The following is a 15791-nucleotide window of genomic DNA, read 5'->3' as shown; positions in this document are numbered from 1 at the left end:
CCTCTGCAATTCTAGGAATTACCTTTCGTCGTGGTTAGCACCTGGAGTCCTGACATGGCCCATCTCTTGGCAGAGCCACATCCTTTTACTTGTAAATCAGTTTTTAATATACACTCAGTCTCGCCTGCAAGGCGATGGGAACTAATACAAACAGGCATAATCTAACAAGTATCTAATATTACACATTTCATACAAGGAATGGCGCGAATTATATTTACTACACATAACAGTTTGACATGGAAAAAGAATTTTTTCATAAGGAAGAGGTCAATCCAGTCAGGGGTCAGGTTTGGATACTGACACTTGGGGTGGCCAATTGAGGGTGGACACGCCTCTGAGAACACAGAGGGGTTAAAAGCAGAACTCCCAGGAGAACTCGCTCTCTTTGGCTCCGGTCATTGGAGAGTGCAAACCTCCCCTGCCCAGTGGTGAGCTGGGTGGGGAAGGGGAAGCCATGTGGCCTGCAGAGGTAGGCCAGGGGGTGAAGGGTCTGGAACCGAGCTGGGCCAGTTCCTGTGGACGGAAGGATGGAGAAAACCTGAGATTTCTTTGTTTCCCACTCCCCCCTGTCCCCCAATCTAGAGGGAAAAGAGATAGAGAGCCTGCAGACACCTGGAAGTTTGCCGGCAGAGGAGAAGGAGAAAGGGGGGGGGGGAAAGATGCCCAGAGTGGGAGACAGGAGACGGAGTCCTGGGCTGAGATTTCAGCCGTCCGGGGAGTCTGGGACGTTTAACCCTTTTCTGTGAAATGAAGGCTTTGTGAAATATTACTCCTCCTCAGTTTGAAGGAAAGAGAGACAGCCTGGGACCTCAGATGTTAGGGAAAGAAGGTTGGGGGGAGATGATGGAGTGGCTTTTGGCTGGACTCTTTTTGTCAGCCATTGACTGAACCAATCCTTCCTCCAAGAGAGACTACATTTTAGGGGGATGCAATGGTGAGCCAAGAAACTCCTTCAGCAACTACCAGTTCAGGAAGGAACAGAGAAAAGCAGAGGAGGGTGTGAGGATGCCCTCCGTCTTCAGAGAAGAAGAGAAGGCAATCTCTGTTCTTGGACCCTTGGCCCCAGGGAAAAATGGGGGGGACTGTAGTTCCAAAATGAGACACTGGACTGTTGTCCCTGTTGGTCCTTGGCAAAGAACCCTTGAAGGGGCCCTATAAGCAGTCTCTGTCCATGCACAGTGGTGAGAGCACTGTGACATGGAGAGGAGAGTGGCACACTAGCAGATTTTCTCCGGGCGGTGCCACGTGTGACATGGAAACACAAGAGGTGGCAGCCTTGTTTCCTGGGGGTCTATGGTGCAAGGGAGACTCCTCTCTCCCCTGATGGACTCAGGATTGAATATGTGAAAGGGTGAAGACTTAATTAAGGATCCAAATGTGTCTCGCTGTGGTTTGTTGGAGTTGGGTGGTGGGAGGAGGAATGTTTTGAAAGGTTTTCATTTTGAATTTTGTGTGTGTTTTTTTTCTTTCTTTTTTTCTTTTATAGTAGTATAGTAGTAGTAGCTTAATAAAGGTTTTTTTTCCTTGTTATTAAGCTTGGGCCTGCTTTGCTCTGTTCTCAATCGCATTTCACAGCATTCAATTGAGAGGTTGCATTTTCATGGGGGTGCTGGCATTGTGCCAGTGTCAAACCATGACACCTTTAAAAATTAGCACATACACTCCAGGAAATAAGTAATTGTAAACCCTTACAAACTGACTTGCCCTAATCCTGTTGTTCCGTTTCTCCCTCCAACAGAAGCATTACTGCAAGTACATATCTCTGCTGTAACATTGTCTGTGCAAGACCCACGACTCACCAAACTCTTGTAACACTGATCTGTTATAAACTTACACCTGCAACCAATGATCCCTCTGGAATTTCTGATTTTGCCACCTGTCCTCCAAAAGTCACGACACTGAGCAACACCACTCCTTTGTGTTTCCTGTTTCTTCTCTCTCTTCTTCATTACACTGAGGATCTGCATGCCCTGCATGTCACATCCACAGACACACGTATGGCAGGAGCAGGCTGGAGATGGGCAGTGTACGTGCGTGACTAAATGACAGATAAATGCAAATAAACTAAATACCAGCAAAGCCCCAGACATCATTAACTTTGCACAGCAACAACTACCTGTACTTGTGTATTTATACATCCATGTATGTATTTATACACATTAATACAAATCTGACTACTGTGTGTATTTGATTTGCTTTAATTGTGACACCCATTTATATAACTTACTTTTAAATCTGAGGTAACTGTAATTTGCATAAGCATGCTCAAATCTTGCTAAAAATACTGATCAATGGTTGGTTCTCCTTTTCAGTCACAGGACCATTTTCATGTATTCTTTATATATACATATAAATATATAAACACATGGCAATCCTGATAGTACTTCAATGTTATCTTTTAATGCTCTGTTTTGCATGGCAAACACTCTGAACCAACTGCGACACTCACAGGGGAAGCTCCAAAATGAGCCGACAGTACAAGGAGGGAGAAGGAACAGAAATTATTTTCACTGTCATATTTACAAAGAATTTACTATATTAAACCAAACAACCACACAATTAAAGAATGATAAATTATTAACTGAACCTTCAAACCACTCTTGACTGTTCCTGCTGTTGAGATGCATAACCTGCTCTTGTACCTCAATTTAATTTCAGCACTTCAAATACATTTTCAAAAGATTAACATCAAATTTCAAATGACCCAATTATAGCTTTATCGCATTTTATTCCTATTTCAAGATGCAAACTGGCTTTATACATCTCCATGTTCTTCCCATGCCATTTTCCAGCTGGCTCACCTCCACCATCACTAATCCAGGTGACAGGAAAGGGTCTCCTGCCTATGGCGTGCTCAGCACCACCCCACTGTGAAGACAGCCATGGTGGAGACGGTCCATCATGCGTGTTAGAGCATATGGCATGTGTGTGTGAGAATGATGGATAACATCCTTGATAGAGGGAAACAAAGAGAACCTGCGTGTTCAGAAAGAAAACCATGGTAGCAACAGCCATAAATCACAGGAGTGTCCTTGGATCAGGCATTCAGACTGGGCATGGGCTGGTATGAAGTGTCCATGGACTTGTAAGGATTTGCTCCACCTGGTAACTGACAGGGAAACCGCAACATATTTCTTAATCATCCGTTATTTTGAACTGTGGAGGACCAGTAACACTCAAAACAAAATACCCAGTGACACCCAGTGCCACTAGCAGTAAGTCAGCAGTGGAGATTGCTCATTGTAGCACTGATGTAAAGTGCTCTTTTCTTCAGCTGATTCAGACATCTGCACATCCATGCACGTTGGCAGGAAGCAGGAACAAGGTGAGGCTTAAGGTCCCTCCCAAGGCAAATGTTTCTGGGATTCTATGGGAAGTCATAAATTTCCTCTTTTTCTCCAGATACTTTTCCTGCCTTTTTACAAACACAACATGAAGTGGCAATATTCTTTCACTGCTTGTGATTTATCAACACAAAATTAGAGCTCTGCCTTGCTCTTCTCAAAGGGAAAACCTTACCTGACTGAGCCCTTCCAGTCTATGCAGGATGTGCTCCACAAGACACTCCTTTAAAAGTGCTCCACAAGTCAGTCTTCCTTAAAAAATTATTGTGACATTTTCTGTGACATTTCCATCCCATAGAAGCCCTGTGGCATAAGCAGGACCTGGAATGCCAGCAGGCCAGTGCCACTGAGCCTCCCCATCAGCATGGTTTGCACTTAAAGCAATCAGTTCTGCTCAGAGAGCGATTTCAGAGTTCCACAATTGCAAAGAAACACAAAATTCAGAAGGAACAATGAAAAGGCAGCAGCAGCAGGTTGAGGCTGTGACTGCAGGCAGCCAGATGGGCTCTGCTCCCACTCATTGTAAGATTCCAGGTAAGTGCTCTTCAGAAACACCTCCTTAACACACATTTTCCTTCCTCAAACCATTTGCCAACTCTCACACCACAAAAAAGCAGAAATAATTCTTCTGAAGAACATTTGTGATTTGTATCTGGAAAACTTCCTTGGACCAAAGCATAAAACAGTTTTGCTTGTTCTAAATAAAAAGTCCCAAGCAACCAAAAAAACCCTAACTAAACAACAAAACCTACCCACCCTCCCTGCAGAAATCCTCCCGGGAAAAAGCTTAGGTCTGAGAACTTAAAAACATTAAGGCTTGGGTCATCATTGAACACTACAGGCAGCAGCAGTTCTGACTTCAAGTGACATGTTGAATAGATCATTTCCTACAGCCCCTTGCTTTGGAAGCATGAGGGAACAACCCCAGATCCAGCTCATCCCAGACCTTTGGGTATTTTTCAAGTAGGACTGTAACTGAATTCCAACAACTACTTCAGTTCAGATTTTTTTTACATGGAAAAAATTAGCAGTATGGTAAAAAGGGACATAATTGTACATGGGACTTAGGCAGCAGCCCACACTAGTTCAGGGCAGCCCCAGATGGTAACTGGGAGCAGAATGCTCTGCCCAGTGCCACTCTCAGTGCAGGACTGCTCTTCACACCATCTCCTCCCTGCAGTGTCACTCACAGCACCCATTTCCTTACCTGCTTCCCTCTCCATGCAGTCTGCACAAGTGAATCTGAAACGTGAACTCCCACTTTTCAGTAACACTCACAGCATCCCACAGGAGCAGTGGGTTGTGTTCTGCCTGCAAAGCAAAGGAATATCACCACATTCCCCCTGAACTGCTCATGGGGAGCAGTGAACCTGCAGGAGGAGCACACAGCTGATCACACCCAAACCTTGGAGGTAGCTGAGATATTAAGGTGTTCCTCTACAGGGCTGAGCAGGAACTCAACTTCAGCACTCTGCCTTTTACAGGTGTTTGGGCAAAATTATCCTGTTCTCTGTCAGTCTGGTGCAATGTCAAAAAGAGGGTAAAACTTGATAAAACTGGAAAATGCTGCGGGTGCTGACAGTGCTGCAGGAGAACGGTCCTGCAAAGCCTGGCAGGGCCCAGGGAGCAGGGCTGGGGTGTCTCTGAAATCATTTGCTCAGTTCCTAACAGTTCTGTGCAACTCTGTGTGCAAAGAATGAAGGAAAATAATGTGTCCAAGTCCTTGTGAGCCTTCTCCATCCATTCCGAGCAAAGTGTCCTGACACACTGTGCCTCTGCCTCGCACTGACTGTCTCCTCCAGTCTGTGACTTACAAGCAGCATCAGGAATAGTAATAGTTTTTCACCTATAGATGCATTTCACCCTGGTATTGCTCATAGTCCCCTGCAGTTTTGCTCGCACATGTTCCAGCAATCCTTGACTTCTAAGGACTTTGCTGCATCCATGGACAGACAGCCATTCCTTCCACAGCACCTGGGGCTGGGGTTGTGGGGTGCAGCAGTGCCAGCTGAGCAGAGGGGTGAGCGGCTGCGCTGGTGAAGCGAGCAGCAAGGGCTCAGGGAATGATGTGCTGCTGCCTGGGGTGAGTGTGAGGCTGCTCCCTTGAGTGCTGGAAGGATAGCACTGTGGGCAGGCATCTCTCAGCAGGAGCTGGTGTGCAGCCACCACAGCGCCTTGTGATTCCACCAGGCTGAACCTTGTCACAGGCCCATGTAATAGTCTAAAAATTTATTTTGAGGGACTGTTACATGCTTCTATACGCTTTCCTTGGTCCTTCAGCACTTCAACTTATCAGTGCTAGTTCAGCAGATTGGAGAGGTTTTTCTTGCTCCAACTCTGAACAAGGTTGAGGCTTTCTGCTGTTATTCATGAATCAATTCCAAAGGTAGAAACCCAATTTCAAAACCAGACTTCTTAAAAAGTAGCTAGTACAGCCATATCTGGCTCCTTTACCAGTCAAATGCAGATAACCAACATTTGTCTGATAAGTTACTGCAAATATAAACAAAGAATAAGGGAAATCTGAATGTGGAGTAGAAGAGATGGGAAAAACAATCACCTCAACATGGTCAAAAGTTAAAAGGTATCAGTATAAAACTAGATAATGAAGAGTATTTCTCAGACTGTAGAAGAAGTGTTCTACTATTTTAGCCAAACCCAGACGAACAATTTTATCACCTCACAAGTAAAGAAGATGACTTGAGCAGAAGCACATCAAAACATACCTCAGTGAGAAAGAAGTTCTTCACTAATGCAATAATACAGCACTTGGAAACTGAAAATAAGCAAACTTGGATTGGAAATACACATGATTTTTTCCAATAATGAACTAATAAATATTGGGACAAGTCATTAGTGGATATATTGACTTTCCCTCAAGAACAGCTGTGCTTTCATTTGGCCAATGTGTTTGTCCTGATGCAAAAGAGTTGGTGGATAAGTTCTAGATACTGCCAAGAACCACTTTGGTAGTAAAAGCTGTGAATTCATAGGAGCTTCTCAGAACACATCTGAGTATTTTAAGAACTCCTCAGCCATCTCAACAAGAGCAAATCCACCCCTTTTAGAACAAGCCCCATGTTTACCTGTAAGGAAATGGCATCCTCACCTTTTCCAACCCTCTTTAACATGCTCTACCCACCTTTTCACCTTTCAGTGGAAGTTTCATTGAAAGGCAAAGCCAGAGCAGGAATTAGTCAAGTCTTTGGAATGATGAATCCCTTATCAGCAACCAGCTGCAGAGTAGCACCTCCAGAGTTCCATAGGAAGGAGCAGGGATGAGAGAGAAGAGGCTGTCCAGAAGCAGCCCCTGGACTCTCTGGGGGTCTTGTGGCTTCTGATGGCACCTCTGAGACTCGGATTTCTGAAGTGATCATGGAACAAAAGACTTGGCAGTCCCACTGATCATGGAAAAAAAGACTTAGCAGCCCCACCTGTTTACCATTCTTTGCTCAATGACTCCTCATTCAGGTATCCGAGAGGACTGCTTAGTGACAGGTTTTTTTTTATTATTTTCTTTTTTTTTCTTTAATTTCCTGGGAAACATTTCTGGGATGTGAAGGAGCTCATAGGCTGTTCATATGCTATCCCCATGGCCTGTAAGAAACTAGGAGTTCCTGTGGTACTCCTCCTGGGCAATAAACTGCTCATTTTGGCTAAATAAATTAAGAGTACACTAGATACCCTCCACCTTCCTTAGTAACTGCTGCAATCTATTTCAGGGTATTTAGTGATCATGAATGGAGAGGAAATCCCAAGTGGATAGTATGGTGATCCAGGAGACACTGTCCCTGTTAACACATAAACCCAGCAGCAACAGCACTGCAAGTCCTTTTGCTTCCCCCACCTGCCCCAGCCCAGAACTTTGCTGAGATGCTCAATAAAGGCATTAAATCTCACTTACAACCTGGCTGTGGGGACTGTGCTCCTGCACAATGATCCTTGGCTGTTCTGTGTGCTGCTGACACAAGGGACATGGCACATATTGTACAGGAACAGCATTCCAGCCAATTTTCACGTTTCCATTCCCTTCCATTGAGATGCTAACAGAAAAAATGGAGGTTTAATAAAAAATCACAGCTGCTGATACCTAGCAGAAATATTTCACTTCTTTTTTGACTTGTTACATCCTTCCAGTCTGCCAGATGAGGCGAAATGCTGTTTCTGAGAGTAAATGTATTGTGTATTTTTCTAAAAGAGGAAAACACAATGAAATCCATGAGCAATTCCATAAAAACAATAAGGCAGCTCTCACATAGTTCCAGATTACTGAGTTGACAATTGCAAACAGGAAATTTAAAAATATCTTTGTTTCTGCAATTCTGGTTTATTTTTTCCTGTCAAAATATACAATTGCTTAACTTTCTGCTTGTCTTGACTACTTGCTAAAATAATGGATGAAACACTAAAAATTGCTGAATATCCCATGTCCAAGTTTTTAAAAAAAAAAACGTTTTCCAATTCCCATCTGAGTAGGAGTTGCCTTGGGGCAGTTTTCCTTATCTGTTGTTAATGGCCCCATCAATGCCTGAGAGATAACACCTTCCAGGAGGAGGAGGTGATTAAGGACACACCTTGTGACTCATAATGACCCATTGTGAGATGCTCTGCCCAAGGGGAGGAGCTAGGCATTCCCACCTGGATAAAACTGGAGATTTCTACACAGAGGGGAGCCTTTCCACAGGTTCTCTGAGAAGACACAGCAACTACATCTGCCATCCCAAGAGGACTGCAGCTGCTCCAATTTGGACTGCTACCAGCACACTGGCCAGGTTGTATTCTGACTTTGTCAGTAGCCTTTCCCTTTGTATTATTGCATGTATTTTTGTCCTTTTCCCCTTTTCCCAATAAATTGTATTTCTGACTTGGAGTCTCTCACTGGTTTTGCTTTCAAACCAGGACATCCCAGGAGAAGTCTATCCTGGTTACCTGGATAAGCACAATTATACCCAGGGAAACTCAGCGTCCTCACTCCTGCTCTGCCTGTAAGCACAGGACTAAGCCCTGGCCTCACCTGGAGAGGCAGCAGCCGTCAGTTTTTGGGGACATGCCTGAGAGGAAAAGAAGGAACTCCTCCATGGATGGCTGGCTGGGAGCCCTGCACATGTTGTCAGCCTCTTCCAAACGCCCAGGAGAGTGCAACAAGGAGGGATTTGCACTCTCCAAGACCGGGAGAAAATATTCATCCCTGGGTGTTCAGGGCTGTGGTCCCAGTGCTGAAGAGCACCAAGCACCAAAACAAAGCAGGAGTTCATGGAATCATGGAATTGTCTGGATTGGAAAAGACCCTAATATCATCAGGTCCAGCCATCCCCCCAGCATGGCCACGTTTACCACTAACCACGTCCCCAGTCTACACCTCTCTTAAATCCATCCAGGGATGGTGACTCCAGCACTGCCCTGGACAGTCTGTGCCAGGAATGACAACCCTTTTGATGCAGAATTTTCCCCCAGTATCCAATTTGAAGCTTTCCCTGGCACATCTTGAAGCCATTTGCCTCAAGATGTTGCAGCCTGATCACACCACACTGCTGAAGACTACAGCCCCCAGGACACCCCTGTCCACTGACAGTGCCCTTTGTGGGGAGCAGAAGATGCTCAGCCATCACACAGGGTGGGAGACCAACACCCCAGGAAAAGTCTACACAAGAGATCTGGTGAGATTTGCCAAACATGTTGTTATTGCCATTATATTGTATACCAGAGGTACTTGGATGCAACAGCCAAGTAACATCAAAAAATAGCCACGCATAAAGTCATGAAACAGACTGTGAAAAGGCTCTTTTTTTTTTCAGATAAAACTCTGGAAAGGAATTACTATTGGTATAAGTCAGCCAGTGTAAGATTTGATAATGTACACCCATGGTACAGAGTTATCAGTCACTGATAAGATGCATGACATGGTCATTAAGAAAACCCCACATGATTCCAGAACATCAGCTCACCTGTAGCACAAACAAACCTCCAGCACTGCTTCAGGGTACCTTTATAAGATAATCTTAATGCCATAAACCATGTTTTTATAAAATATTTTGAGAACTGTAGACGTACAGGCTGCCATACAAGAGAGGGCTATCTGGGCAAGGAGAACACACTCATTCTTCAGTGTAAATATACTACACTGCTACTACAAAATTTATATTGGTCAGAAATAAGAAAATACATTGAGGTAATATTAAAGACGATGACCTCTGAGTTTTGGAAAGCCTTAGAGTGACTGTATAATACTTTTTCTCTTCACTGGTATCTCCCCATATGTAGTTACATTCCTGATAATTTTTGTCAATACATCTTTCCCATTTCCTTTATTATGGAGCTATTCAGCACTAAGGAGAAAGTTCACCTTTGCTTGCAGATCTCATTTCTTTGTTGTGACATGGCTGGTAAGGCTGCCATCCCACTAGTGCTGAGCTCAATAGGTACCTAGGTGCCCACAGGGCTGCTCACAAAACAGTGCAGCTGAAGGCTTGGAGAGTACTCATTAAACCACAGTATTTTTGTCTTTTTAAAATTGAACATTAATTGTGTTTAATATTTCTAAGATTTTATCTTTTCAGAGGTAAAATCTGGTAAAATCTTCTAGAATTAGAAGAATCTTTATATACAAAAATCTTCTGTGATCTATACTGGTTCTCAGGTACCAGGAGGTTCACGTAGGACATGAACCTACACTACTCTTGGTAGTGTGGAATTAAATGAAATTCTTGTCCACTCTTGGTATTACTTAGACTTGGATTTTCAAAAACATTCTAGTTCAAGCATTAGCATGATACCTGTTGTGGGCAGGCTCCTGGAAAAACTGAGCCTGACATGTCAACTAACTCTTCAAGAAAAATTGAAATAACCTGAGATTTTTAGTTATTTGAAAAACTTACACTTTGGTCCTATCTGAACTCAGCACATGAAAGGAAGTCATTCTGGTCACAGCACGATTAAACTCAGGGATTCCCTCTGCTGTGATAAAACCAAAGCAAATAGCACTCTAGTTTTAGGAATATCCTCATCTTCAAATTTTACCCAAATTTCCAAATTTGTCCATAGCTAGGGATAAGCCTGGATAAAAGAGTAGATCTAGATGCTGCCGTGTAAAATCAGACCTATTTTTGAAAGGGAAAATGCTGAATCCTCTGTTATGAGCATAAAATCTGCCCACACACAGGGTTTAGCTTTGCAGTGTAGCAGAGAAGTGCTTTTCTTTACCCAGCCGTGTTTACTCTGTGTGCCAGGGCATCCTGAGTAACTCCCATCATCACTTTAGGCTGCTCTGATAACTGCATGAGCTACTTTTAGGTAACTAAAGCTTTTACTAAGTTATTGACCACTGCTAGGCCTGGAGCAAGAAGGTTCAAAGTTTAAATATACACAAAGTAATAAAATCAACACTTGTTATTTCATTTAGTGAGCACAATCCCTACAGCAGCAGGTATGGGTTATAAGACAGGTAACAAAATACTGCAGAGAAAATTAATAATTTACCTCCCTTCACCTACAGCTGTAACAAGTAACCCCATACAGATTTCTAGTCGAACAAACTGGTACAAAAAGACTGGTCTTGGATACAAGGTTCTGTAATGTTTCCATTGCAGATGAGACAGTCAGAGAGTCAGAGACCTGTCATCATGTACCAATTTTCCCAGCCCCCAGCAACTTGCCAGCAAGCTGCTCCCAGGAAGGGAGAATGGAGGGTGTCCCTGCGGGACAGCACAGTGTCACCAGGAAAGGACAGCCAGCAGCATCACCTGCAACCTGAGAAGAAGGCAGAGCTCCTCACACCACACAGCTGAACCCCCTGTCCCACATCACCTGTGCCCAGGCAGCACCTGGCTGGCCCAGGGACCCTGGCCCACGGCCTGTGGCACAGCTGGCACAAATCTTCCCGTCCAGCCAGGCTTACCCCTGAGGCAGCAGAGTGACCCACAGCTTCTGTTGAGTCTCAGCTTCTTCGCACATCAAGACCACTCCCTCTTCTTCCTCCTTTCCTGGTCTTCTTCAAAGAGCCAGTTCCCATGCCAGCCAGTCCCCGGCCAGCCCTGCTGCCTGCAGACCTGCTACCAGGCAGAACAACACCAGGACTCCTCCTTAGGACAGGACCCAAGGGGAGAGGAGCCAGCACAGGCAATGGAGGGGCCAGGAAACCAGCAAGCACCAGGCTGGCTGCAGAGAAGAGCACTGAGGTGTGTGGGACTTCATCAGCCCAAAGAGCCACACCAGAGAACAGATGACATGGAGAGGACATAAACAGTCCTGTGCTCACTTTGCCATTAGTGTCCTTTGCCTCTAAGACCATCTCTGTCCTTTCCAGACAGCTGGAAGCTGCTTGTCTGGAGCAGCTCAGGCAAACAGAGAGGACAAGAATCATCAAACCTCAGTCTCATAAGGAGTCACGGGGTTCTGTGAACATACCAACAGCTCCACGGCTCAGCACACTTCAGCAGTGTCCAAGGGTCCCCAGTGCATTTGCCCCAGAAGTAGAGAGAGCTCCATTACCCTGTGTCCAACTTCTAAACTACATTACATAAGCTTACACACTTTAGATACTTTGAAAATATCAATTTGCCATCAGAACTGTTGAAGTTGCCACAGAGATGTTGCCCAGCCTTAGATGAAAGGAACACTGAGACTGCTGCAGGAATAAACCCATGAAAAATATTTCTTTTAGATATTTGTGAACCCCTGTCAGAGGGGAAACATGAAAACACCTGATCTCCTTCTACAAAACCAAACCAGAAATGCCACCTTTTTTTTTAATGAATTGCACACTGTACATCATGTTAAAAAGAAACAGAAGTATGATTAAAACACCAGGCAATCCTCCTGAGCACTGCGCAGTTCGGCACACTGGCTCATGTTTGGTTGCTGAACCAATGTAACATTGTATTTTTTGTTGCAGTTTTGTATAAACATTAACATCAGTGCTTTGAGTGCCCAGGAGAGACAAAATTTTATACAACTCAATCCTGATATTTTTTCTATTTATTTACTTATATATTAGCAAAAAAAGCAAAGTGTCATAGATAAGCAGTTTGCTAATACTCCATTAACTTCTCTGATACAATTATCTCAGGCTTTGACACTGTGAGAAGTGTCCATCCTCAGTTTTCTTTCTCTAAAACAGGATGAAACAGAATTCATCTTCAGTTTTCTTTCTCTAAAATCAAACTCTGGGCACTACCATCAATTAAGGAAAAAGGGTACAAACTCCTCCCCCCAGCAGTGCTACAAATCAATTCCGTCCCTTACGCCAAAAATTAATCACCTTTCCTCCTGCTATTGACCCTGAGGTGCCCACAACATGATCATTTACTTGATCAGCTGCAAGCAACCTCTCTTGGTCAGTTTCAATGGAAAGTCACCATCCTGTGCAAGCAGCTTACCTCCTTTTGCTGTTTACTCTTCAGCAATTCACGCTGTTATTACTTTGCCTGAAAACCTAAATTTTTTCATGTCCTTAAACTGTCTAAGTTTCAAAGGCACATGCTTGAGGCTTCTCTCCAGCCTCACCTCACCATCTGTGCCCGACTCCTCAGTGGCACGGGCCAGCGCCATTCCTGCGAGCCTCCTGTCCCGGCCCGTACATGCGGAGCACCCTTCTGCCAGCACCAGCACTAGGACCGCCTGTTTCTGTATTTCCCTTCCTGTTGCGGATGCCCCAGTGCCCGCTCGAGCCTCCGTGAGCCGCACCAGGCAGAGCCTCTCGCCTCCGCCCCCTCTGACAGCTGTTTGGAGACTCTGCTGGGCGCTGGTCGCGATGAAAGAGCGCCAGCCTAACCTGACCGGACCTTCTCGTAAAAAGTGCTCATCCAGGTGATTTACCTGATTTTAACTGCACTTTTTACACTTCAGTCACTCCTGGGGAATTGCTGCGATGCCGCTGACGCTCCTCCGTCATATCCGAAGGGAGCGGGGGATCCTGCCGGGGGCTGTCCCCGCGTGTACCCCCTTCCGCCCAGTGACCCCTTTCGTCTGCACGGCTGCCCGGGTGGCGCGGTGGCTCTTGAGGCTCTCGGACCCCAGTCGCCGCCCTCGCCCCCATCACACCAGGCGCCGCCGAAGTTCCGTCGCCCGCCCCAGCTCCGCCGCGGCCGCCCATTGTCTGCGCGCTGGAAGGCACTTTGGGGGGAAACGAGCCGAAAAGCCGAGTCCTTCGCCCCGCCCGGCCTGCCCCGCCGCTCCCCTGCCCGCGGCCCCGCCGCGGCAGGCCCCGGCTTCGGGCAGGGCCGGGGCGCGCAGGGGTCCCCGGGGGCGGGGGCGCTGCCCGGCGGGGCCGCGGGGCGGGCGCTGCGCCAGCGAGGGCTCGCCCGCCCGCTCCCAGCGCCCCGCCCGGCCCGGCGCCGAGGGGCTCCGGGGCGGACGCTCCCCGCAGCCCCCGGCCCTCCCTGGCCATGTCCGCCCTGCCACCGGGGAACATCCCGCGGGCCCACTCCGCCGCCGCGGGGAGCCGCGGCGAAGGTGCCCGAGCCCTGCCCGAGCGGGAGGCCGAGGCGCGGGGGCCGAGCCCGCTGACAGCGCGGCCGAGCCCCGCAGCCGCCGCCGCGGCCCCTCGCTCCCCACCCCGGGCCCGGCCCCGGGAGGGACGCGGCGCGGAGCCGCGGACGGGCGGCGCAGGGCGGCCCCATCCCCTCCCCGGGCGCGCACAATGGCCCCCACCACCCGGAGCTCCGGTGTCACCGCGGGGGGAGCAGCTTTGTGTCGGGAATCCAGCACCAAACCCACAAAACACACAAAACCAGCGCGCGGGGAGCGCGGGAGCGGCGCCGGGAATCGCGGCTCCTCCTTCCCCCGCTCCGGGAAGGCCTGCGGGAGGGAGCGCGGCGGCGGGAGCACCGGGGGCGGCGGGGCCGGGGCCGGGGTCGGGGTGCCGGGCGCGGTGCGTTACCTGCCGTGGAACCAGTCCTTGCAGGCGTCGCACTCGATCATGAAGCGGGTCACGTCGTAGGGCAGCCGGCAGATGCAATAGACGGGCACCGTCGCCATGTTCGCGCCGACCGCGCCGATCCGCTCCGCTCGCGGCCGCCCGCCCGCCCGGCCGAGCGGAGCGGAGCGCGGCGGGGCCGAGGCGCCGAGGGGGGTGGCACGGGGGAGGAAGGGGAGAGCGGAAAAACAGAAATAATACAAAATAATAAAAAACGCTACAAAACCGCGATAGTGGATTTAGGGCTCCAGAGGGGCGGGCGAGCGGTGCCGGAGGACAGGGGAGGGCTGCCCGGAGCCGGGGGCCATGGCCAGGTCCCGCCGCCCGCCGGCGCCGCGGGCCGGGGCTCTCTGTTGTTGTTGTTGTTGTCCCTCCAGGATGGTGGTTCCCGGTGCTCGGCGATCGCGGCGGTGCCCCCTGGTGACAGCCCGGCGCGGCCTCCCCGGCGGGCCCGGCCTTGCGTCAGCCCGGAGGGAGCGGGGCCGAGCGGGGCCGGGCCGGGCGGAGCGGAGCGCGGCGGAGCGGGGCTCCCCGGTCGGGGCCGGGGCGCGGCGGGGGTTCAGCGGAAAACGCGTGTTTTTGTTAACCCCCGCCTGCCGGGAGGGAGCTGCCCCCAGCCCGAGCGCCCCCGCCCGCCTCGCCGGGGGGGCCTGGGGGGCGGTGCGGGGGCACCGGGAGCGGGGAGCGGCCGGGGGCTGTGGGAACGGGGGGACCCCGCTCGGGGCGCCCGGAGGTGTCTGGGACAGCGGGCAGAGCCCGGGAGAGGAGCGGGCGCCCGCGGGAGCGGGGGGCTCCGGGCCGCCCCAAGGGCGAGGAAGCGCGGAGAAGTGGCCGCAAGAGCGGTGCGACCCACGGGAACAACGGCTGGCTGGCTGTGCGGGTGGGAGGCAACCAGATACACACCGCGGCTGGTCCACACCTAAAGAACCCGAAAGAACGAGCTTCTTTCTATTCAGTAACATGATCTTAGTGGGTGTTTAACCACAGGGAGGGGTTTTACTGGGCAGTAAACGGTAAACTGGAACGAGATGGTCTTAAAGGTCTCCGGCTCAAAGCATCCTGTGATTCTCCATTTGTATAATTTCTGCTTATAAAGTCACCAGCTCTGCTCACAGCAGCCCTTTCCCTGCTGTGACACCAAGGGGATGGTAGTGAACACCTTGTGCCCACCAAGAATCAGATCGCAGCAGCATATGGGCTGTGTGGGGGGACACTGAGACCATGAACCCAAGTACTGCACAGCCCCACTGACCTCCTCCCACGCAGAGGCCAAAGAGGAACCATAGAGTGTGAGCCGGGGCTGAGGATGCAGAATCTTGCTGCCCTGCCATGCCAAGGCTCTGACAGGAGGTAAACAAACAGGCTGGGGGCTTTTGGAATGACCTCTATTCCCAGAGTGTTCAAAGGCCAGTGGCAATTTTCCCCTGAGGAGCGAGAGCTCCCAGGACCTCCCAACTAAGGTGGGATTTTAACTCTTCTACAACGGATTCAGCATTTTGAATCCATTACATTTGGTGGTGTGACAGGGAATTTAA

The 15791-nt window shown here is 48.9% G+C and overlaps 1 protein-coding gene across 3 annotated transcripts in view; it reads right to left on the bottom strand.

The window, feature by feature from the left end:
* Nucleotides 1-14378, bottom strand: part of PHF2 (PHD finger protein 2) — a 54106-nt gene extending 39728 nt beyond the window's left edge. For 2 of the 3 annotated variants that reach the window (XM_021539556.3, XM_021539557.3), the window contains exon 1: nt 14221-14378. In XM_021539556.3, the coding sequence (XP_021395231.2) occupies nt 14221-14318 (98 nt within the window). In that variant the 5' untranslated portion in view covers nt 14319-14378. The remainder of the gene's footprint in view (nt 1-14220) is intronic. The other variant, XM_021539559.3, reaches the window with a different exon arrangement.
* Nucleotides 14379-15791: the final 1413 nt, after the last annotated feature.

This window comes from Lonchura striata, chromosome 12 (genome assembly GCF_046129695.1).
Source record: "Lonchura striata isolate bLonStr1 chromosome 12, bLonStr1.mat, whole genome shotgun sequence".
Taxonomy (NCBI): domain Eukaryota; kingdom Metazoa; phylum Chordata; class Aves; order Passeriformes; family Estrildidae; genus Lonchura; species Lonchura striata.
Note: the sequence above shows the minus strand (reverse complement) of the source record. Positions and strands in the feature narration are given on the sequence as shown.